At 32.2% G+C, this 23,731-nt stretch overlaps 1 protein-coding gene across 2 annotated transcripts in view; it reads left to right on the top strand.

The window, feature by feature from the left end:
• Positions 1-23,731, top strand: part of LOC118182618 (uncharacterized) — a 269,407-nt gene that overhangs the window by 41,527 nt on the left and 204,149 nt on the right. For both annotated transcript variants that reach the window (XM_085819175.1, XM_085819174.1), the window contains exon 8: positions 14,469-14,537. In XM_085819175.1, coding sequence (XP_085675301.1) covers positions 14,469-14,537 — 69 coding nt within the window. The remainder of the gene's footprint in view (positions 1-14,468; positions 14,538-23,731) is intronic.

Raw genomic sequence — 23,731 nt, 5'->3', positions numbered from 1 at the left:
AATGGACAAGGTTTGCAAAATTACTAATTTAATTCGCGGCGGAAATCTTTCTCTTACACACTGAAAATTTAAAACATTTTTGGATGAATGGGAAACTGAGTATGGAGATCTGCTTTTACATAGTAACGTTCGTTGGTTAAGTGCTGGAAAGTGCTTGAGGAGATTCTTTACACTTCAAAAAGAAGTTCATCTTTTTCTCACAGAAATTGCTGTCGATGAAAATTTGACAGCAAATTTAGTTGATAAAAATTTTATTTATTTACTTGCTTTCCTAACAGACATTACAAATTCTATGAATATTTTGAATAAATCCTTGCAAGGACAAGATCAAAATGTGTGTTGCCTTTATAAATATGCTACTGGATTTAGAAACAAATTAAATTTGTTAAGGTTTAATTTGGAGCAAAATAATTTATTTCATTTTGAATCTTGCAAAGAGATCTATGAAGGAATGTAATATAGAAGCGAATTTTAAAATATTTCTACCGAAATTGAATAGGCTAATTACAGATTTCAATGAAAGATTTTTCTCAATTTGATGATCGTAAACCGTCTATTGATTTATTTTGTGATCCAATTAATATTGATATCAACTCCGTTGATCTTAAATATCAAAAAGAATTATGCAACCTGCAGGCTGACACATTTTTTACATCTCGTGGAGTAACTGGAATAGAAATATTCAAATTTTTAGATAAAGAGAAATATCCAAAATTGAGAGATTTTGGACTTCAAATTGTATCAATGTTCGGAAGTGCATATATCTGCGAGCGCTCGTACTCCGATATGAAATATATAAAGTCAAAATATAGAAACAGTTTGAAAGGTTTCACTCTTGAAGATATAATTAGACTTGCCACAACAAATATTGATGTGGACATAAAATATATTGTTGTTAAACAATTACGGCCACAATGTTCTCATTAATATATTACGAATATTTTAAAGTTTTCTTTTTAATATAAATAAAATATTTTTTTAATTAACATAAACTACTTTTCATTTATCAACCATCTCGGCCCCCGAAATGTTTGGTGAAGAAAATATAGCCTGCGGGCTATGATAAGTTGGCCAGCGCTGCCCTAGTATATTATTTTTAATTGTTATTACTCTTATCATTTTATGTATTATGTTTTTTTTTTTTCAAGTTTTCTGTATGACAATTTTTTTTATCAAAGTTTATGAGACCTTTTCACTATATTTGCCAGCTGTTTACTTGAACAAAGTCATAATTTGAACTACAAATTATTAAAAGTAGAATTTATTGTGTTGGTTTAAAAATGAAGTATTTTCAATGTGCATTTTAAAGGGATATTAAAATATTAATAGCTTTTCTCCCACTATTAATATATAGTAGAATTTGAAATAATGCAAAAATGCCTGTAATTAATGCTTATTTATGAATATAAAATGTATTTTTATTTCCAAAAATTCATCTTGCCATCAAACTTATCAGTAGTTCCCCCCTCCCCCTATATGTGTGCAAAAGTTCAAACTAAAGTATAATCTTAATTGTTTTGAGTCCCTGGGGGTATTGAAAAAACGCCGTTGAAGAATCCCAAATAACGCAACCACATTTTCTGTAAATGAATACGAAAAGAACCAAGCAACGCCATAGTGCTTATTTTATTTTATGTCGAGAAATACCAAGCAGCGAAAAAACAGTTTGTTTATTTTACATCGATTTATTTTACAATAGCACTTCTTGTATTTGCTAGGTAATGCGATTATCCTCTTCTTTACTTTATAAAATACATCTGTATTATTAATTATGCGTACTGTAAATTTATAAATATTTCCAAGTTTTGCTTGATAAAAATTATTGGAAAGATAACAATGAAATAAAAAATGAATTTTATAATGTATTGCATTATTATAGTATTAGTCTACCTATTGTAAAATATGTTGTTTACATTAAAAGGATGTACTTGCTTCAGTAAATCTGAACGAGCAACTTCAACGATCAGTAACGCTTCGTCAGTTGTCCACAATGTTTGAAATGTACTGGGTTTTCTCGACATAAAATCTCAACAGCGCAATTGTGCTGCTTGGAACTCAAACGGAAGCCCCACCATAGTTAGTTAATTTACTGTCTGTACAAATAGTAAATTTGCTTACATTAGTTGTAAATAATGATTTCAAAAACAGATTTTTTGGTGGGGCATGAAAAATAGAAAACATGAGTAAGTAATTGAGAATTTTCTAACGAGTCCAAAATTTCAATTCTTTTACTTTATTTATTCACTCATATTGCTTTTTATACAAGTGTATGTGCATAGAGCTTAATGACAACAGCAGCTTGAAGATTATGTTATAGGAAATCATTTGCCAAGGTGTTCGTCAAAAATATATATATTTGTACTCATTTAAAGCGTAAAACTTATTTTGAAAATGATTTCAGTAATAGATACACATTTTTTTAATATTAAATGCATTTTCATTCTTTCCTAAAAATATTCCTGCATTTATTTCTTTTGCCCTCTATTGCATCTTGTGCATATTGTGTATTGATGAAATCACTATATATCTTGTTTTTATGCAAACTTTAAGTGCAAAAATATGAACAAAGTTCATAAAAATATATCTTATTTATAAAATTCTCTAAGCTGTACAATACTGAGTAAAAGATGTATAGAATATTGGAAATATGTTGTATAGTTGCACAAATAAGTACTATGTTTTATAGCTTATCTAAATAAAAAATATCTGTTGTCTAATAATAGATAAGAAACCAAATATGAAATCATTTTGGTACTGTATTCATTTTTATACAACCACATATTAAGTTGCTGTTCTTGTGTTAAAAAGCATGCTGCCTAGCTGGCATAGTGGCTAGTATCCCTGACTGCCGTAGCAAAGAGCCCGCATTTGAATACCATTGAAGACATGGCTGTAATTGTCCATTCCTTCATAGGAGGCAACAGTGGCCACAGTTTCCATAATGAAATGGCCACCACTTCTGGCCTTTGTAATGGCACAAGTCTAATGGCTATTTAAAAAAAGTTTAAAACGTACCTATTTAATAATTTTGAAAGTAGCCATAATGTAATCAGTCTGCTATCTTTCCGTGGAATAGAAATTCATAAAATCAAATTGTTAAAAAAATGCTATAATGTAACAGTACTACCTATTGTATTTGCCGGTGTGTAAGATGCACTTTTTTCTATGAAAATAGCTCTATGAATCAAAAATGGGGTGTGTCTAGTACATCGATACTCTGGTTTTGATTGCATTCATTTCTAAAAATTTCCTCTATTCGGAGTTATGTGATTTTTTTTCCCTTGTTTCCTTGTGGAGTGTGGGAATATTACAGTTATGTAGAGTTCAGTATTCCTACTAGTGATGAGTTGGTACTACCGAACCGGGTATTTTGTAACGGGTACTTAGTTGTAACGGGTACTGAAAATCTGTACATCCAAGTACCTGTTACTTCAGTACCGAAATTGGTACTTTTCGGTATTCGTTACTTCTGTACCGAAACGGGCACTTTTCGGTATTCGTTACTTCTGTACTGAAATGGATGCTTTTCGGTATTCGTTACTTCTGTACCGAAACGGGTGCTTTCCGGTATTCGCTACTTTGTAACGAAAATATGCGTCTCTTCTCGGTATTTTGGTATTCGTTACTGGAGGATCGATGAGGGTTCAGCTAATTTCGGTTTTGGTTGTAGTATCTGGTTGCATTTGCGAAATGGTGATATGCGCTCCTTGTGTCCATGAATGACCTTGAAATAGGGCATGGAATGGCAAACGTGAAAGGGGGAACTTCCGTTCCGTTCATCACGGAGACTAGAGTTTGAGGTAGTATAATTAATTGTCTTTGTGTGCGCGGGAGGACGAGTGTGAAATAGTGGAAATTTTTTGAAAGGCCATTCGTTTTGTGTGTGTGTGTGTGTGGGGGAATAGTAGCAGTTGCAGTCACTGTCGCCGGCATGGCTCGCTTGTGATTGGAGTCGGTATAGTCAGGAGGGAAAGGTTGTGTGTGTGCGTGTGTCATTATGGCAAAGCCTCGAGGGCTATCTGCCTAAGGGGAGGGATGCCCTTGTGGAGGACTTTGTAAGGGAACCTGGCTCGTATACATGTTACACATGGGTAAAACCACGAAAACGCCCATGCAGCCAGCCTGTTCGCGGGATTCGAACCGCGGACCGAACTACCAGTGTTCAGCGACTTTACCGCTCGGTCGCTGGTGGGTCCAGGAGGGAAAGGGAGGGGAGCGCTAGATGATTTGCAATTCGAATTGTGCATGTTTTAATTTTTCATCGTTTGTAGGAGAAAAACTGCGTGGATCTGAAATGATTGATTTGGTAAGTTGCTGTTGTTGGATTGGTGAATCGAATCAACTACCAACTAGATTACTTCCTTTTCCTCAACATATTTTTAGCATAAATCATGAAAAATATTTTTTGTTTGCTTGCTTAATAGGGCAACTTAAATCATGTGATCCTTTTTTATCCCGCTGTACCTACTTGAGAAAATGTCACAGCATCTAGTGGATCACTAAGCGTATCAACATAAAATACAGACGCAATTTTAAACTTTTCTAATGAAAGAACAAAGATAACTGACCCACTTATGATAATTCTCCCCCCCTTCTAAAAACAGATTTTCATCTCGCCAAAAACTAAACCCAGGTCACGTGCCTAACGCAGGATTGTCATTTTTTTTACTCCCTCTAAAGCTTATTTGAGGGGGGAAAAACTATCGAATGGAACACCGGAAATTATCCGGACATGTTTATGTAAACATACATGTTCCTTCCTTTTTTTCCTTTGCATTTTTTGCTCTTTCATGCCTGATTAATAGAATCATTAGGTGATATTGCACTTACCCTTTTCACAGCATAGTGCTGATTTTAGAATTTGCAGCTGGAGTGAACAGCGGAAGTCGTTAATAGAATTTTTTTTATGCTTATCTGACGATGCTGATACCATCTCCCAACTTCATGACTTTTCCCATAGGACTCATTCTTGTCTCGTACTGGTGAGTATCGGTACGTTATAGAATTGCTTAGCCTCTATCAGTTTCTTACGCCTCAGAAAAAAATATCGAATGCAACATGTCTAGTAAGAAAAGGAAATTCAGCTTGGTTTGGCAACACTTTTCCTATACTAATGAAGACGAAAAAGTTATGTGTGACATTTGTAAAGACCTTTTATCCATCAAAGGTGGTTCAACAGGAAATTAAAAAAAAAACATTTGCAAAGGAAGCATCCTTGTGTAAATCTGCACGAGAAACGCGCTTTGCCGAATCAAGATGTTGATGATATTGATGCCGCTCCAGCCCGTTTTGTTGTCACTAGCCCTGCAGATGGTGGGCAGCCATGCACATCCCAGCAGACTACACAACTTACGGTAGACAACAGTGCTTGTGATATTGTTGGTGTATTTTCACAAAATTCCCAGTCCAGCATAATACAGTTTGTCCAGAGAAATACGATGGATGTACATAAAAAAAAAAAAAAAAAGTAATCGATCGCGCACTGATCAAAATGGTATATAAAGATTTACAACCAATAAGTATCGCAGAGAATGAGGGATTCCGAGAATACTCAAAGGCTTTGAATCCAACCTATTCCTTACCTTCATGGAAAACGGTTTCTAAATCCTTGCTTCCTGCTGCTTATGAAGAAAAAAAGAATAGTTTAAAAAACGTTCTTAGTGCTGTACAAAATATCTGTTTGTAGACTGTTGGAGCAACCAAAAGGCTGAAAGTTACATGGCCGTGACAGGCTATTTTATTGACGAACACATGCAAAGGAAAACGGTACTGATTGACTGCTCAATTTTTGATTAACGTCATTCAGCCAAAAATATTACAGAAAGTATCATACACATTTGCCAACCATATTTTCCGATGGAAAAAACGTCTTTAATAGTGACTGAGAATGACAAAAATGTGATTAACGCTGTCGACAGCGAACTAAAGTTAAAACATTTAGGATGCATTGCACACTCTCTCAATTTGGCTGTCACAAATTCTCTAAATGAGGTTAACGACCTTCTAACGAAAATTAGGGATATTGATAGTTTACAGGAGAAGTAATATTGCTGCAAAAAATCTGCGAAAATATCTGTGCTCTAGCGAGGAGAGAAAAGACTTAAAAGTCATCTTAGATGTGAAGACTCGTTGGAACAGCACATTTTATATGGTAAAACGTTTCCTTGAACTGAAAGACTATTCGTTCTACAATGGGTTTGATGAAATACCCCGCAAAGGCTCTTGATGTGCCAGAATGGGAAAGTGTCCAACATCTTTTGTGACGTTTTGAAACGTTTAGAAAAGGTGACTTGCGAGTTGAGTTCAGAAAAATACTTGTCAGCAACTATGGCACCTGTGTTAATCGGCAGACTTCAAAAAATCTGTGAAAATCTGCTTAGTAAAAGTGTTAATGAACAAGTAGAAAATATGGTACTAGTACTACAACGTGAATTGGGTAATAGATTTACAGCTATCGATTCAAGAGAAGACATTGCTCAATCCACTTTCCTTGACCCCCCGAATAAAAAATCGAGGCTCAAATGTGATGTCGCCAAAAAAATTGAAAGTGATATTATCTGTGAGTTATCGGTAGTTGCACAAACTACCCATAAACTTGTTGAGGATGTGGAAGGGGATGATCAAGAGATAGACGAATCATCGGTTTGGTTCGAGTTTGAGAGTAAAGTTAAAGACTCTCGAACTTCATCAGCTCCCGCAGCAGATGCGGCGATCGACAAAGCTGCGGCAGAAGTGAAAGGATACCTGCAAGAGCCCATTTTTTCCAGGAAATCGGATCCACTGGAGTGGTGGAAAAAGAATAAAAATGTATTTCCTAATTTGTATGAATCATCACGGAAAAAATTAGGCCTTGTGGCTACTTCAGTGCCATGTGAAAGGGTGTTCTCTAAAGCTGGATTAATACTGAATGATCGGCGAAACCGTTTCAGTGGACAAAAGTTGAAACAACTAATTTTTTTACATTACAATTATAATATTTAATAATTTGTTGACCTTCTTAAAATCCCAACCTAAGTTCAGCTTAAAATGTTTATTTCTATGTTTATTTTCGCTGCATTATTTTCAAAACTGTTTCTGGGAGTCAATTTTTTTATGCTTAATTTTTCGTTACATATTTTAAGTGGTGTTTATAAAAAAATAGAAGGAATTAAATGCCTAAAATTTCCATAAAGTTAAAAAATTTGATTCTTTTATAACGTTTTGCACAGCCTATCAAAGTTTTATTTGTTTTAATTAAATGAAATATTACTTTATTCAAATGTCAATTTCTTAAAAAAATATTATTTTGAAATTGTATTTAGATTATTAATATAATATAAAGTTCTACAGTTCTATTATTTACTTAGCTGTACTCACATATGTTAAGTCTCCTACAGTTGAAAGCATGCTATCTTATTTTCTAGTGTTTAATTCATCTGTAATTAAAATTTTTATATCGAATGTACTTATTGAATTCATATAATGCGATTTTAAAAGTATTTTTGTTGCTTTTTGCTGTTGCAGCATCCAGATATTACGTTCTCATAGTTTTAATGACATGCTGCTTTATTTCCTAGTGTTTTTAATAATCTTTCACTCAAAATTCTTATGTCGAATGCGCTTTGGCTGTAATTTGAGTTTTAAGAATATTTTTTACCATTCTGTTGCATTTTTGTGTTTACAGCAGTTACTGCGTCCAGGTATTGCGCTCTCACAGTTTTAAACCCTTTGCTATCTTATTTTCTAGTGTTTTTTGATAATCTTCAATTCAAAATTGTTATATTGAATGTGCCTTTTAAAATCATATTGTGCATTTTTAAAAATATTTTTAACCATTTTGCTGAAATTTACTTATTACTGTTGTACATCCAAATATATTACATTATCTCACTTTTCAAAACATACCTCATTTTCTAGTGCTTTTGGTAATTCAAAATGTTTAAATCAAATATATATGTTTATGCATTTTTTAAAATCGTATATTTTTTTAAAAAAATATTTCTAATCATTTTATTGTTTATTGTACGGTGCCAAATCTCCAAAAGTACAAATTTAACTCTAAATAAACCTAAATGTAATTTAAAAAGGAACAGTATAAACTTTTTTGTGGAAAAGCTCTTCAACCATGTGTATATGAATAAATGTGTAAATTTTATTTTATGCCAGTATTTTAAAATTAAACACACAAGGTCATTTATGTTATATTTAATGTTCTTACTTTTTTATTCAGAATTTTTAATATATATAGGGGAGAGTAGAGAATAAGAGATTTATCTTTTTTAAAATTTGGTAGCTTAAATAAGTTTTATTTCGCAGTGGTACTGAAAATCATTATCTTATCTATAAGTGGGATAAAGTTTTGTGATTATTTTAATTTCTAGACCCTACGCACCCCTATGCCCTTTACTACCAAATTGAAAGTATTAAACGACTTCTGTGGTATTTTATTTATCCGTATAAATAAAAAATATCATGTTAAAACAGATTGATCATTAAATTTCTGATATTTACTTAGGAAACTGCATCCTATCGGGTTGCTACGCAGCTAGTTATAGTTAATTTTCTGTTTTAAATTTATTGCGACATTTTTACTCATGGTATAGTGTTGCATCAAAATTTCTATTTTCCGATTTTTTTTCCTTTGTTTCCTTCCAACAACACAACACAGCCGAAAAAAACATAGTGTACTCTCCCTTCGTTCAATATCATACAAAGAAAATCTTCCGACGTTTTTCAAGTACGCAACTATGCTCATTTGGGGCTGTCCATAAATGATGTCATACTTTTCTGCAACATATTGGACCCCCCTCCCCCTCTCTGTCACAAAGTGTCCCACTTCAACATACCCCCCTTTGTTACATGTTACGCAATATTACGTAAACTTGCAGTTCAAAAATGTAGCACTACATTATAGATCATATTTCAGACTTTATTTTTAAATTTAAACTCCTGCTCTTCAGACACTTCCGTAGTTGACATGTTTTCTGATATTCAAAATCTTACTCCGTACAGACAAAATCAAACACGTGGTGACGTGGCAGAGGTCCTTCAGTGTGCAAAATCGTTAGCTGCGTATTTAATGTATGTTTTAATGACATCTGTAAATATAACAATAATAATGATGATTCGTGCACTTATTTTGTATGAAAAAAGAGAAAAATTTACAGCAAAAAACATAATTAATACACAATAGCAATAAAATTACAATTTCTGCCTCTACCCTATTCTCAAAATCTACTCTGAATGCCTTTTTTTTTTTTTTTTTTTTTTTTTTTTTCTTTTGGAAAGAAAGGAATGTGAGTTAAAAAAAAAAAAAAAAAAAAAAAAAAAAAAAAAAACATGAAAGTTGCTTTTGCCCCAATTAAGGAAATACCTTCAAATTTTGGTAATTTAAAAATAACTTCAAAATTCTATTTGCTGATTTTAAACATTTTTATTTTAATCAAATTATGATGTCACACTTCTTGTTACCCCCTCCCCCGCCTTGTCACAAACTGTCACAATTTCACTAACCCCCCTCCAAGCGTGACATCATTTATGGACGACCCCTTTCACGAAATTGATAGAGCACCCATCGATTTTGCTGCACCTCCACACAAGACACAACCGAAAGCGAAAATGTTTCTATCTATCCAATTCCCGCGCCAATCCTCCCAACCCCCACTGGGCATCAAAGACAATCTACACAAACCCAACACCAGAAACAACCCGCCACGCACTCCTGCTCTTCAGACACTTCCGTAGTTGACATGTTTTCTGATATTCAAAATCTTACTCCGTACAGATAAAATCAAACACGTGGTGACGTGGCAGAGGTCCTTCAGTGCGCAAAATCGTTAGCTGCGTATTTCGGTACTCCAAATCGGTACTAGGGCACTTCAGTACTCCAAATCGTTACTAGGGTACTTTGGTACTCCAAATCGTTACTAGGGTACTCCAGTACAGCAAACCGTTACTAGGGTACTCCGGTACAGCAAACCGTTACTAGGGTACTCCGGTACAGTAAACTGTTACTCCAGTATTTCGTTGCTTCGGTACTCCAAATCGTTACTTGGGTACTCAGTACTTGAAATCGGTTTTCGGTACTTTTCAAAGTAACGGTTACTTGAGTAACAGGTATTTTGTACCGGGTACTTGTCTGTACCCGTTACTCTAGTACCGGGTACAAGAAAGTACCGAAGTTGCCCATCACTAATTCCTACTAGTATGGGATCAGTTTCATTCTCATTGAACAAAAGATGTTAAAATAAATTCAAAGAATTGCAATCTCAGCTGTAATTCCAGGAGGCCTATCTAGTCAGCTTCAGCCTTTAGTTGCCTGCATTAATAAACCATTTAAGAGATTTATGAAGGAGAAATGGAACAGTTGGATGCAGTTTTTAAATTTTGAGGTTACACCTTCAGGAAGAGGCCTAGCATTTTGCAAGTTTGTGAATGGTTGAAAGCTTCATGGGATGCTGTGAAAACAGAGACAGTTGTTAAATCATTTAAGAAATGTATCATCAGTAATGCACTGGGCGGTACAAAGAAAAATTTGTTGTATGAGGACTAAGTTGCTGATTTAAAGGTTTCAAGTGACTCTTAATTTAGCTCTGAAGATGAGTGTCTGGATTATGACAAAAAAGATTAGAAGGTGTTCTTTCCCAGATAAATTGCATGTTTGCAGAAAGTATTATTCTGTATTTGCATCACTTTATATTTAAAATACTGTAAATTCATTATAATGATCAGAAATAAAGTTTTATCCTTCAAAAATGTGTATAAAAAGGGGGTGCGCCTTACGCCCCGGCAAATACAGTAATTTATGATTTTCAGTCTTTTGATTTCATATTTTTTTTATTTGAGTGTAGATTTTTAATTTTGCTCCGTTTTAAATGAAACATTTTTTTACTCTTAAAAGTTAAATGGTGTAGCAGAACACACTAAACCTGCGGGATAAATGAAAATATAGATTTTAACTGTCTTGTGTTCAGACAGTGTGATATAAAAATGGAGCTTTTTGCTAATGAAGATGGAGAAGCTCATTGTCACAAATATGAGCATACAAATAGCCATGAAAATGGCTATTGAATTCAGGTACACTTTTCTTGCACTTCAGAAATCAAGATAATGTTGACATCATCAGTCCCATAGTGTCTTGGTAAGATGATTCAGAGAGTAGCCATCCAGACAGACAGACTCATATCTTTAATTAGAAGGCACCAAGACTTCATTCATAGATCTGAAATTAGAAGTATTGGTATATCATGGACATGAAGCCAGGGTACGTATGGTCCTTAAAAGTGCTTAGGTTTTTTGGAATCAATTTTTGGTCCTAAGTCCTTAATTTCGGCCAAAATCAGCAGAAGGTCCTTAATTTGAATCATCTGAAATTTCTATCTTGTTTTTACAACTGCTGTTTTGAGTGTGAATTATCATTATGGAGGAATATTTTTGACAATTCACTGACAAATATGGTTATTTTTTGAAGGGGTTCATGGGTTATACTATCTCTCATGTAAAGGGTGGATACTGGAGCTTCTGAGCAAGGAGTCAAACATAAGCATTTCAAAATTATTTCATTTTTTTCTAATAAAGAGCATTTAAACACCTTTCTGCTTTTGGGGATGCAAATTCTTTTATTAAACGGCTCTAAATTTGGGAACTTATCAACATTTTGGCAAATTTAAGATTAATTTCTATAGAAAATTTTTAATTCAAAAATCTGTGAATTTTTTGATGGTGGTTTTTTTTTGGGGGGGGACATTATTGCATTGATAAACTAAAATAATATTAATATATTTAAATTACATTTAAGGAATAACATTAAAAATTTTAATTTTCTTTTGCTGTCATATTATAAAGTGGCATTATTTTGCAGTTTGGTGACTTATTATAGAGTACTTTGAATCTGAATAATAAACAAGGTAATAAATGCTATAAAGCACAGTTTACAAAACAATTCATAGCAAAAGCAAAATACTTTATAATAAATTAAAAATTTCTTACTATTAATTTTTTCATGGTAAGAAATTTTCCCATGTAATTACCTCAGCATATTCAGAATTGTCAGAATGTGTATGTTTTCTGTATAAAAATAATTTTCCACTGATTTTTTTTTTTCAAAATATTTCTAGCCCTTTTTCTTGGAATCCTAAATTTTGCTCCCTCTGCTTGTCCCAAATTCTAAAAATGTTGCCATTTCTAGATTTTCTTGCTCGATGTGTCACTAAATTTTAAAAATTCTTCCTCATCGGCCCTGAAACCAGCCCTTACTATAGATCATTTCATATTTATCAGCTTTTTCTTTACATTCTAAATGCATTTGGTTTTTTAGAATAACAGAAGTCTTTAATTAATTCCAAAAATTCTAATGTGAAGAGGAAACTAATTGAAAAAAGGAACTGAATGCATGAAGAGGAAAAAAATTATTCTTCCATGATTTATACAGTTATTATTATGCAAATTAACCAGTTGTTTATGATTTTAGCCTTTACTATAAGTTCCCCTTTCCATTTCCTCACCATAATGGAAATCAGCTGCCAGCTCTGACAATTTGTAATTATTCATCTTTGTGTAATCGCCGCTAACATTTGAATTTGTTATGATGATAGAGTTACTGAGCCAGCTTAAATTTAAATTAAATTATGCAGTCTTTGACTACTAGTCCACATTTTTAGTTTGAATTTGACCCTGTTTAATTACATCACCACAAGCTGTAGTTGATTTTGTCAGCATAGGAATGTGCCTGTATGTTCTAAGTTCTTTTTAAATAAAAGGTTTATTTAAACTTTTATGTGATTTTCTGTTACTTTCAGACATAGCAATAATTTTCTTCATGTCTATAAGAGGTTTTGGACTATTTAACTTTTACCAGATCAAGTAAAACCTCATTACATACTCTTATTAAGAGACTGGCAAATTAGTAGATAAAGCACACAGAAACTAGGTGGAATTCTGGTTTGTTTATTGAAACAGATTTTTAATTGTTTGGATAAAGAGAAGAAAATTGATATAAATTAAGCCAAAATGTCTGAGAAGGCTTCAGATTAAAAAAATGCATAAATATTTTGTTATGTGTTGTTGCTACAAAACATAGCTTTTAATGTGGAATTACCTTAGTACCATTTAAGAATCAGTGTTATGACATTGATTTAAAACTGACAATATAAAATTGCATGCATTTTAAACTGTGAAATGCTATTAGATTATTATTTTCATAGTGCTTTTTCAACAAATATTTTTATTAGTGGTCATGCAATTCTATAATAATACCTAATTTAATTATTTGTAACTAACCACTTACCTTTGAAAGTTATCTCTGCATATTAAACTAAGTTATTGCCTTTCATTAATCCTTACTGTGGTCGCAAGATACAGCACAAAAATGTAGAAATTAATGTAAAACTTATCCTTTGCATCTAGTGAGACTTAAAATAATACAAAACTTATCACCTCTGGTATATTAGAGGCTTATCGGAACCTTAAAATATATTAACTAGATTACAATGCCAGGAACTCTTCATGAAGTTATATCACTAACTGCATCAGACAGATGGAGCACAACTAACTATCAAAACTGCATCAGGCCTTTCAGGTTTGCTCTGATCAACAGATCTCTCTCTAGGCAAGCAGCAGCACTGGAAACAGCCAATCTTCTGTTACAAATCATGCTGATTATGATTTTATTTCTCATTTTAACCTATGCCATTTGACAAAAAATCTACCTGCTGTTTACTAAACCTCTAGACTAAGTACGTGGCAAAATGAGATGTAAAAGAAAGAATCAACATAAAGCTAACTGTTAGTAAAATGCAAATAAAATGCCCCTAATTACTTATTTCAAACTATGTCCAACTATTATACATGTAAAATATTATTGCTACCTGATAAATTTTTTTATTTTTTTTAAAGTTGATTTTATTCTCAAATTTGTTTTATAGTTATGTTTAATAAGAATGCATTCTACTTACGGATATATTTTATTCTTAGAGGGTTATTACAAAAACGGAGACATAAGTTCATTGAATTTATTCAGCTCCCATTTGCTGATAGGTCCTTAATTTTTTTCATTAATGGGCCTTAAAAGTACTTAATTTCCATGTACAGAAATGTGTATGAACCCTGGAAGCAAAGAATGCTGAAAGCCAATGATGCACCTTGAATCTCAGTCTGCTTTTGCCAAGTGTGGCCCTGCTGTTTGTTACTAAACAAGTAAAACTTCCACTTAAGCACTTAAATGTCTTCATGGCATGATTTTTTGCCTGATGTAAATGCAGTGAAATGCAAATTTGCAAGAAATGGCTTGTTAAAAAAACATAAAATTGTACTTGTTCATAGCATATTAAAAATTCATTCACAGCACATATCCACTAGTAAACAAAAATTATCAATATTTTAAATATATTCTTAAAGCTGAAGAGATTTTTATGATTTTCTTAGACATCAGGACTTATTGTTTTTGTATATTGTTTATTCTATATTTAACAAAATGCCTTGTTCTGTTTCAGCCATTGTATCTATACCATAAAAGTAGTAAGATTAATTGATGAAGATAATATGACTGTAAGAATCAACAGGTAATTTTTCTGTTGCATTTATGTGTACTTTTCATTTTTTAATTAAATAAAAAGAATTCATGTTCAATTGTTTCCTAAATATTTTTCTTTGTTAATATCTAGTATCTTTAGCCATTTGAAAATTGTTTCAGTCAGTTCTGTGGAATGTTTTAATTCTCCATAGAAAATAGCTTTCAATAAAACTGGTTTTAATTTTAATACAGTTCAGATTGAAAAATCTTAGTGTGAATTATTTCTTAGAAAGTCCTTCATAATAGTAACAGAGTTGCCAACTCTCCCAATTTTTTACTGTTCTCCCGCCAACCTGATTTACAACATATTTCTCCCAACTTTCTGTTATTCTTAAAACTTCTCATGATTTTTATGTAGAATTCGCATACACACACACACACACAAAAAAAAAAAAAAAAAAAAAAAAAAAAAATTCAGATTTTAAATTACGTGCAGAAGAGCGTCTTTTTAAACATTTTCTTTATTAAATATCATGTTCTTTGCACTTAAACCATAAAATTCAGTTCAAAAGCAATATCGCAAAATAATTTTAAAATGAGCATATCTTTAGAATTTCCAATACACAGTCTTGCATGCTGGAAATAAAAAGTCCCCCCCCCGTACAACAGTGTTGCTATTGCCATATATTCTGTTCTTGTAAAACTTTTTGCACAGTTTCTTCCACTGCAGGCAGCTTTTCAAGTATATGGATTACAACTGAATTTAATAGGAAAAAATATTAGTTTCCCTACATCAGTAATCAGGGTTCATATGGTCATTAAAAGTCTTTAACTTTGGCCAAAATCGCCAGAAGGTCCTTAATTTTAATCATCTGAAATTTCTATCTTGTTTTTACAACTGCTATTTTGAGTGTGAATTATGATTTTGAAGAAATATTTTTGGCGATTCACCAACAAATATGATTATCTTTTGAATGGGTTCATGGGTTATAATTTGTTCCTATTTGTAATATAAAGGGTGGGATAATGGAGTTTCTGAGCAAGGAGTGAAACATAAGCATTTCAAAATCATTTCATTTTTTTTTTTTTTCTAATGAAGAGCTTTTAAACAAATTTCTGCTTTTGTTTATGTGAATTCTTTTATTAAACGGCTTGAAATTCAGTGATTTACCAACATTTTGGCAATTCTAATATCAGTTTCTATAGAAAATTTTTTATTCGGAAATTTGGGAATTTTTTGAAGATTTGTTTTTAAAACATTATAACATTGATAGATTTATTTAACTAAAATAATGGTAACATATTGAAATTATATTTAAGAAATAACATTAAAGTAAAAAATTTATATATTTTTTTTCTGTCTTATTATGAAGATACATTACTTTCCGTTTTGGTGACTATAACCAAATAAACAAGGTAATAAATGCTACAAAGCACAGTTTAAAAAACAATTCATAGAAAAAGCAAAATAGCTATGTAATTAATTAAAAATTTCTTCCTTTTAATTTTTTCATGGGAAGAAGTTTTCCCATGTAATTGTTTCAGAATTATCAGAATATGCATGTTTTCTCTATAAAATTACTTTCATACTTTTATCCACTGATTTTTTTTTCAAAATATTTCTGGCCTTTTTTTCTATTACAGAATTGGCAGGGCTAATTTTTCTTTAGGATTTTAGACATTGCAACTTGAAAAGTTTAGAAGGATTCGAAGGCAAGATTTACAGACCCACAATTCTAGAAGGCTCTAGAAAAATGTGACAAAATGAAAAATATCTTCATTGTATTAACACATAATGGATGTATTTTACAGAAATTTTATGACGAATTTCTTACATTGTGAAGATTTTTTGGAAGGTCAATGAAAATATAATGTTTGAATGTTGTTCTTCTGGCGTTAGAAGTCTTTTTCTTAACATGTGTATCTTCTCTTTATTTTCTCAACTTTTAACTAGACACAAGGATGGAAAATATCAAAAATATTTCCAATCTTTTCATATGGACAGGCGAAAAAGTTAATAAAAAAGAATTTTTTTATTAATAAAGAAATTGAAAACTGATAATTTAAAAGATTCACCTATATGCCTCAATAGATCATAAACAGGGCTGGGCATTTTCCCACCTGATGAAATCTCTGTGAATCCTAAATTCTACCGCCTAGTTCCTTCCTAAATTCTAAAAGTTTTGCCATTTCTAAATTTTGTTGTTTGGTGTGTCACTAAAATCTAAATATTCTGCTTCATCAGCTCTGAAACCAGCCCTTTCCACATTTCATATTCATGTTTATTCTGAATGTTCATGTTACTAAAGAAATAAAATTAGCAGCTTTTTCTTTATATTCTAAATGCATTTGTTTTTTTTTTAAAATAACAGAAATCTTTAATTCCAAAAAATTCTAAAATGTTGAGGAAACAGATTGAAAGAAACTGCATGCATATAAAGAGGAAGGAAATTATTCTTCAAAAATATGTATCCACTAATCAGTTGTTTAGATCAGTTGTTATATGAGTTGCTTAGAATTTTAGCCTTTATTATAACTTCCCCTTTCCATTTCCTCACCATAATGCAAATCAGATAGTTTTTAAACCGAGATTGTAAGAATGTTTTTGCCCTCCACTTGGATGTTGCCTTAATTCTTGCCACCTATGATAATTTGTAATTATTCATATTTGCATTATCATTGCTAATATTTGAATTTGTTGCTTTGATAAAGTTACTGAGTCACCTTAGATTAAATTTAAATTATGTAATCTTTGACTTCTAGTCCACATTTTGAGTTTGAATTTGGCTGTTTCTGTTTAATTGCATCCTCACAAGCTGTAGTTTATTTTGTCAACATAAGAACTTGCCTGTATATTCCAAGTTCTTTTTAAATAAGAGGTTCAACATAACATAACATTAGTAGCACTTCCTTGTTATGAAAAGAAGGAAAAGCGCTTAAACAATGTTGCCCATTGCTCTTCTGCCATTTGAACATTTAAATCAAAGGTTTTAAATGGTAACTCCCGTGAAAGGTAAATAATAAATGAATAGATAAGATCCCAAACTGACACCAAATATATAGTATTAGCAAAAGATCCCATCTCTAAATTCAATGTGTCTGTTAAATAGTTAAAACTTCCCAGTTGGATGAAGAGCTGATTTAATCCCGTCTAAACCACTAACACGCAAACTCTTGACCAAACAAGGGTGTGTTGGTGAGTCTAAAATAAATTAATTAATTAAATAAGGAGAGCAGAGGTACTTTCTTAAGCCAAATGTGCAGGTGGTGTATAAAGTTTTGATATCTATTTCCAAATTATATTCCAAAACACAGATATCCTTGCATAACTCACAGTGGGTCTCAATGCTTGTTTTTTGTGGTTTCAAATTCACCTTATCTGTAGGTGTTTAGTATCAGAATCCCTATTATGCCAGAAAGCCCTTTGTGTAGAAGGGCTTGATAAAAGCTAATATAGGGAAACCCAAGGGATTTGTTTCTAGGGGCAGAAAACACCAGACATCGTCCCAGGAAGAGAAAAGGTGTGTCCTCTTCTCCACAAGCTGGGCAGAGAAGAGATTCGACAAGACCACATTTGTGGAGATGCTTGGCCAGATAAACATGTCCGGTAACAATTTGAATTACCTGGCATAAGTTAGTTCTACTGAGGTGTATGAGTTTACCTGATAAGTTGAGTGTACTGAGCACCAATTTAGAATGAGCACAGTCTGGTAGTTTAGACCATACATCATCATGTTTGTTCTTTATCCAGCTTCTTAGTTTCATGTTTGTTGTTCTTCTTTTTTAACAGTTTGATATGAAACTGGGTAAAATGGTTCTGGGCCAGACATGGGTAGTTGCGAAACATCTTTAGCTACTTTATCAGCTAGTTCATTTCCAGCAAAATCACAATGACCTGGGACCCAAACTAAACTAATGGTGTTATTTGCCTGAGCCAGAGAACTGAGATCTGGAGTACAGTTCAAAAACACAGTTCTGTAACTTGACATGATTAGCCAGGGCAAGTATGGCTGATTAGCTGTCAGAAAGAATGTATATACAGTCAAAAGTCGTTAATCCGGACTCATCGGGACTTCGGCGATTCCGGATTATCGATTTTTTTCGGATTATAGATCATCAGTTTAAATCTGGTAAGATGGCATGCAGAAATTACAAAATTTAAAATATGAAAAACTGTAATTTATGAAATAAAGAACAATTATGATCTAAAGGGTATCAAAATTTACCCCCCCCCCCAAAAAAAAAAAAAAAAAAAAAGCTTGATATTTATTTGTTTGCTTTATTAAATTTTTCTTTCAATGTAAGTTGTTTAAGTTGCTTCATTTCATGTGATAATACTTTCTCTTTAATTCTATTAAACAGACATAATTTCATTGACTTGAACATGCTCGGTATCCATGTATAGATCGACCTATTTTCACTTAAAAAAACATTCCCAAATTGCACAAAAATGGCATTGTGCACTCCCTTGACTTCATCCATGTACACATTGACCTATTTTCACTTAAAAAATCAAAGAAAATTGACAAAAATCCAATTCTTCTTGCTCTTGTAAAAAGTGCCAAACAAATAAGTGCGCTATTCTGCACTTTAGCCATTGTCACCAATACCAAAATGACACGTTTACACCTCATTATAAACACCGCGTGTACTGCTCATCATGATGTCGCCAAAGTTGCCAAATCCCGTGTGTATCGTATGCTAAGATTTAAAAGTATATACAGTCAAAAGTCGTTAATCCGGACTCGTCGGGACTTCGGCGATTCCGGATTATCGATTTTTCTGGATTATAGATCATCAGTTTAAATCTGGTAAGATGGCATGCAGAAATTATAAAATTAAAAATATGAAACCGTAATTTATGAAATAAACAGCAATTATGATCTAAAGGGTATCAAAATTTAAAAAAAGAAAAAGCTAAATATTTATTTGTTTACTTTATTAAACATTTCTTTTAATGTAAGTTGTTTAATTTGCTTCGTTTCATGTGATAATACTTTCTCTTTAATTCTATTAAATAGACATAATTTCTTGTTTAGTTACAAAGTTCCGCTGTTCAAGTCCTATAATTGCTGTGTCGAGAATATCGGCTAATTTGTCAATCGAAATTTTTTCGTTTTCAATAACCTCTGTTACTTTCTTCACTATCGGAAGCAAATTATAATGACGAGGAACTTGTTTTAAATGATATCAAAGACGGAGTACATCGAGATGAAATACTGCATTTGGTAATTAATTATAAGCCAAATAAAATAAAAACATCTGCCCTGAAGATAAGGATAGTGCTGACAAATCAACTTCCAAATCATTGCGCGCCGTGGCGTTCTCCCCTACGATCAGCGTGAAATTAATAAACAGATTTTGGATTTCGAAACATACTTTCGCTTTAGATCCTTTACATATTAGCAGATATATATCTGAAATTCTATTTGATATAATCGAATGTTCAAGCTTACTTTTATAAAATTGCTCTGACAGTCTGCAAAAAATAATAAGCCGGATCCAATTCGAAGATTAAGGAACAATGCAATCTGCAACATTAACTGAATTAGATAACTTTAGCTTACCTCATACCGTCTGTTATACATTAAACGCGCTTGCGTACACGTTTTATGCGCACGTGCTCATGCATATTCGCAGCCGTAAAGGTCTCGCGCACACACGTAAACGCTATCTGCGCATGCGCAGAAAGTTTGTAGCTTTAAGGTCCGGATTATGGGTGTCCGAATTAACGACTTTTGACTGTATTCTTATCAACCGTATTTTTAGCTAAGAGCTCCCTGGCGACCGTATTGATTGCCAGAACCTCAGCTTGGGAAACAGTTATTAGTTTACCTAGGTATAAATGCAATCTAATGAAATCTTCTCCAGATCCCTTAGTTCTTATAATACCTCCAGCTCCGGTGAAGTTGGATTTTGATCCATCTGTGTAGCATTCAATTGATTCTGTTGGAATTAGGTAAATTATGTGACATAGTTCAGACATAACGATAATTTGCTTCATGTCTATCAGAGGTTCTGGATTATTTAATATTTACAAATCACATAAAAACCTCATTATGTACACTGTTGAGAGGTGGGCAAGTTAGGAGATAAAGCATGCAGAAACTAGTGGGAATATTGGTTTGTGTATTGAAACAGATTTCTAATTGTGAGAAAAGACGTTTAAAGGAAAGAAAATTAGTGTTAATTTACCAAAATGTCTGGGAAGACTTCAAATTAAAAAGACTCGTAAATATTTTGTTTTGTAACTTTTAATTTGTAATTATCCTAATACTGTTTAAGAACATGTGTCATAAATTAAATGTATTTTAAACTGTGAAATGTTATTATATTGTGATTTTAATAGTGGTCACGTAAATCTATAATGACTAACAGTATTTAACTACCTAATTTAATTATTTATAACTATGCACCTTTTTAATATCTGCATATTAAAGCAAGTTATTGCTTTTCATTACTGTGGTCACAAGATGCAGCATGAAAATGTAAAAGCAATTGTAAACTTATTCTTTGCATCTAGTGAGACTTAAAATAATACAATTTATCACCTCTGTGGCATTAGTGGCTTTTTGGAGCCTTAAAATATATTAACCAGGTTACAATCCCAGAAACTTTATGAAGGTACAGCATTAACTGCTTCAGACAGACGAAGCACAACTAACTTTTAAAACTTAACAACCGTGTCTACATCAGGCTTTCAGTTTTTTATGATCAACATTCTTCTCTCTCGGGAAGCAGCAGCACTAGCAACAGCTAATCTTCTGTTACAAATCATGCTGATTATGATTTTATTTCTCATTTTAATCTATGCCATTTGACATAAAATCTACCTGCTATTTACTAAACCTCTAAACTCAGTACATTGCAAAATGCGACATAAAAGAAAAATCAACATAAAGCTGTTAATAAAATGTCCCTAATCTTCTTTCAAATATGTCCAACTGTTATACGTGTAAAATATTTAATGCTACCTGATAAATTTTATAAAGTGGATTTTATTCTCAAATTTGTTTTATAGTTATGTTTATTGAATTATGGTTAATAAAACAACTATAATATTAATTATGTTTAATATGAATGCATTCTACTTACGGATATATTTTATTTTTAGAGGGTTATTACAAAAACAGAGTTGAGAGATAAGTTCATTGAATTTATTCAGCTCCCATTTGCTGATAGGTCCTTAATTTTTTTCATTAATGGGCCTTAAAAGTACTTAATTTCCATGTACAGAGATGTGTGCGAACCCTGGTAACATTTGTGCATTCATAACTTGCTACCTGCCAGAAGTCTGGAGATATTGTTTGAGGAAAAGGCTGAACACTTTTTTTCTGACCGGCTTCTTCCGCTATCTAAAAATAAAATTTGCCACCCACACAAGAAAGTGGTTAGTGACTCTGACTGCCATACCGAAGGGCCGGGATTCGAATCACGGAGGTCTGTCCCTTCATAGGAAGTAATGGTGGCTGCCTGAATAAAATGACTACCGCTTGTGCCCTTAGTAGTGGCCAAATCCCAAAATAGGTAGTGCCTCCCAAATTTTTTAAGAAAAAACAATCTGAAAATAAAACATTGCTCTGAAACCTTTCATAAACTGAAATTGTAAAAATCTAAGGAGCAGTTAAAATTCATTTATTTACACCATTTTAGAATTATTCCAGGCTCAAAAAACATCAAATCTTATCAGATTTAGTAAAATTTTCCTCCCAAAATAAATTACTTAAGGAACAGTAGATAGTCTTTACAAATTGAGTTTTATATGGGAGGGAAAGAAAAAAAAAGAATTCTAAGAATGTTATAGGAGGAGAAAATATTTGGTAGATTCTGCAACATTTTGTGTGAAAGGTTTGGTTTAATAATACTTGGAATGTATCAATTTTATTTAAATTTTTTGACTGAAATATTATTTGATAGAAGCATTCAAGTAAAGCACCTGTAAATTTTTATTTTTGACTAATTTCACCTGCAAGTTTCTAATTAAAAGAACTATGATTTATTTTATTAAAATTTAATTTTACATGACATTTTCTTAAACTTAAATTTGATTATTCAGTAACATGTAAAATATTAATGCTGCAGGAATGGTGATGATGTGTATTGTCTTCTGGAAAACAATTTTGCAGTCATTCAAAATGCTATGCACTGTATATAAAAATAATGCTTTTATAGAATAGTAGTTTTCAGCCTTTTTTTAAAATAAACATTATATTCCTTGGTCATGACTAAAATATCCCCATGATTGAAATTCCTCAAAGAGAATAAATGAGAATTGTTAGAAATTATTTGAAAGAGTAAAATATGATTTTATTGTGAAATGATTCCTGAAATTCATTTAAAAATGAATGAATGAATGAAAGAAACCAGATGCAGATTTTTTTAATAAAAATTTTATTCCTGCTTTTGGAATTGAGAGGTTTTAAATTCCTGTATAGTGAGAAGAATATTACTTCACTGCTTGTCACATCTTTTTGATAATATGTTGTTCAACTGAGTGGTGACCAGACTCCAGATTTATCTTATTGCGGTACTTTTGTTGTACTTTTGATTGAAAAACATTCTCACAAGCATGTGCTATTGGAAAAGATGTCTCAGATTTAATGGTACTTAAGACACTTTTACAGTGATTTGAATTGAATCGGTCGTTTGTTCTCTTCAGCCAAAAAATTGACAATTGTATTTTCTTAAAGCGCGTATCTGAAAGTTTTATCTTAAGACATTTTGATATTATCTGTCTTGCTTTCCATCAAAAAGAAGTCTAATGAACTCTAGAATAAAACACAATATTCGTTTGTCATTTATTCACAATAAATTTTTGAAGGAAGGAAAGACTTAAGAGTTATTTTCAGTTTCTCTGTAAATTTTTATAATTTTTATGTTGGCATGAATCATGGAAGATAATGTGTATCCTGAAAGCCTTTGGAATGTATAAGATGAGAAAGCTAGCCTGAGCAGTAGCAGCTCATTTTTAATAAAACCTATCATTAAAATCATATTCCTCTCAGAAATGAGTACTGGAACTTTTCACAGCTGGTTCATATAAACAAAAGGACAGTTTTCTTTGGAAGGTCACCTTACCATAGCAGGCAACATTTTTGGGTACCGATTACTTAATATAAGAATGAAAGTAATTTGGAATTGTGTGCTTTAGATTGGATAATCTGGAATTCTTTGCTTTGGATCTGTCTTCACTATTTTTGTCAACATTTTCATTTCATGTGGATATTTCTTGGTTGTTAATCT

The sequence above is a fragment of the Stegodyphus dumicola genome, chromosome 6 (genome assembly GCF_044657685.1).
Source record: "Stegodyphus dumicola isolate Sdum_Otavi_A_Nest chromosome 6, ASM4465768v1".
Classification (NCBI taxonomy): domain Eukaryota; kingdom Metazoa; phylum Arthropoda; class Arachnida; order Araneae; family Eresidae; genus Stegodyphus; species Stegodyphus dumicola.
The sequence above is the reverse complement of the archived record's forward strand: the minus strand, read 5'-3'. Positions and strand labels throughout refer to the sequence as shown.